Below are 1369 nucleotides of genomic sequence, written 5' to 3'. Positions count from 1 at the left end.
AGAGCGTAAGGCGAGTTAAATATCATAGTGGGAATAGATGCTTATGCTCACCATGGTCATAGCTAGGAGGTGCAATGAGAGTGGATACAAATTGATGTCAATCGTTACACATCGTAAACCATTTTTTCTCTTGGAGTCGGAGTCATACAGTGAAAAAGACGATAACCACACTTAGGTATTTTGAAGAAACCTCGTTCACCATTATCACTTTGATCATCTCGATCTAGTGGAATGGTTGAATGTATTACTAGGTATTACATTTATAGTTGTGTACTTCCTCGGTTTCATGGTTATTGTCGTGGTTTTAGTTCAATTTTATTTGAATTTTGGATGGAGATTTTTGCACGATAATGACATTACGATGGTTTTGGCAATTGTTAAAGAAAGCCTCATATTCATATATATACACAATTGAAATGTGTAGTAATACCCCCGCAAAAAAGAAAAGAAATGTGTAGTAATAGGATCGACCGTGTCAACGAGTAACTTTATGTCAATGTTTAGCTACAAAACACTAAACGAAACATAATACTTTAGTGATCTATAAACAATCTTATAAAAGTTTAAGAAAGAAAGAAATATATATTGATACCACAAAGGCAATTCAACGACTGTACAGCAAAAAAACTGTGGCCATTCCCCACGAAAAAAATTAAAAATTAAAAAAATTGTGGCGGTCGGCTCTCTCCTAGTGTGCTGCTGCGCACGCAGAATCCTGCATCTCCCGCCGGTGGCCACGGACCGTCTGCTCGAACCGCTCCACGCCGCATGGGATCCTCAGGACGCCCGGCTGGCCGTACCCGAACCGCTGCGCGGACATCTCCAGCAGAGCCAGGACGCGCGGCTCCGTGAGCATCCCGACGTGAACCAGCACCCTTTCCTCCCTTTCTCCCGCGTCGCCGACGAGCACCATCGGGACGTAGCCCTTCGGGATCTTCCCGCCGCCCTCGCCGGCGGAGCGAACAACGCATGCCGGGGCGGCGCCGCTGGCTCCGGCCGTCTCCTTCTTTCTCCACATAGCCATGGCCATATCGATCGTTGACTGTGTATGTAAGCGCAAGAAAGGGCTGATGGGTGTATGATTTCGATGGAGATTGCACTAAGCTGGTTAGGAATGAGTATGAAGATCGCAGTGCAATGGTAGATTATATAGGAGGGGATATACACGGGGAGAAGAAGCTTCATGTGGCCTGCGGCCTGCATGTGGGGGTACGACATCAAGGATTAGTGTTTGAGAAGGAATAGTGATGTTGACGACCGAGGAAGGGGTCTAATTTGGCCGAGTCGGGATATATAGTTAGTCAGAGCTCTTTAAATGATTATAGTAACGGGAGGTTCCTATCAGGAGGAAGGGATCAACACAGTGGAA

The 1369-nt window shown here is 45.9% G+C and overlaps 1 protein-coding gene across 1 annotated transcript; it reads right to left on the bottom strand.

The window, feature by feature from the left end:
• Positions 1-562: 562 nt before the first annotated feature.
• On the bottom strand, positions 563-1135 carry LOC123066146 (auxin-responsive protein SAUR71). Its single transcript, XM_044489292.1, has one exon. It carries the CDS (start codon positions 1028-1030, stop codon positions 689-691), a length of 342 nt encoding a protein of 113 aa, XP_044345227.1. The 5' UTR covers positions 1031-1135; the 3' UTR covers positions 563-688.
• Between the last annotated feature and the right edge of the window lie 234 nt (positions 1136-1369).

The sequence above is a fragment of the Triticum aestivum genome, chromosome 3B (genome assembly GCF_018294505.1).
Source record: "Triticum aestivum cultivar Chinese Spring chromosome 3B, IWGSC CS RefSeq v2.1, whole genome shotgun sequence".
Taxonomy (NCBI): Eukaryota; Viridiplantae; Streptophyta; class Magnoliopsida; order Poales; family Poaceae; genus Triticum; species Triticum aestivum.
Note: the sequence above shows the minus strand (reverse complement) of the source record. Positions and strands in the feature narration are given on the sequence as shown.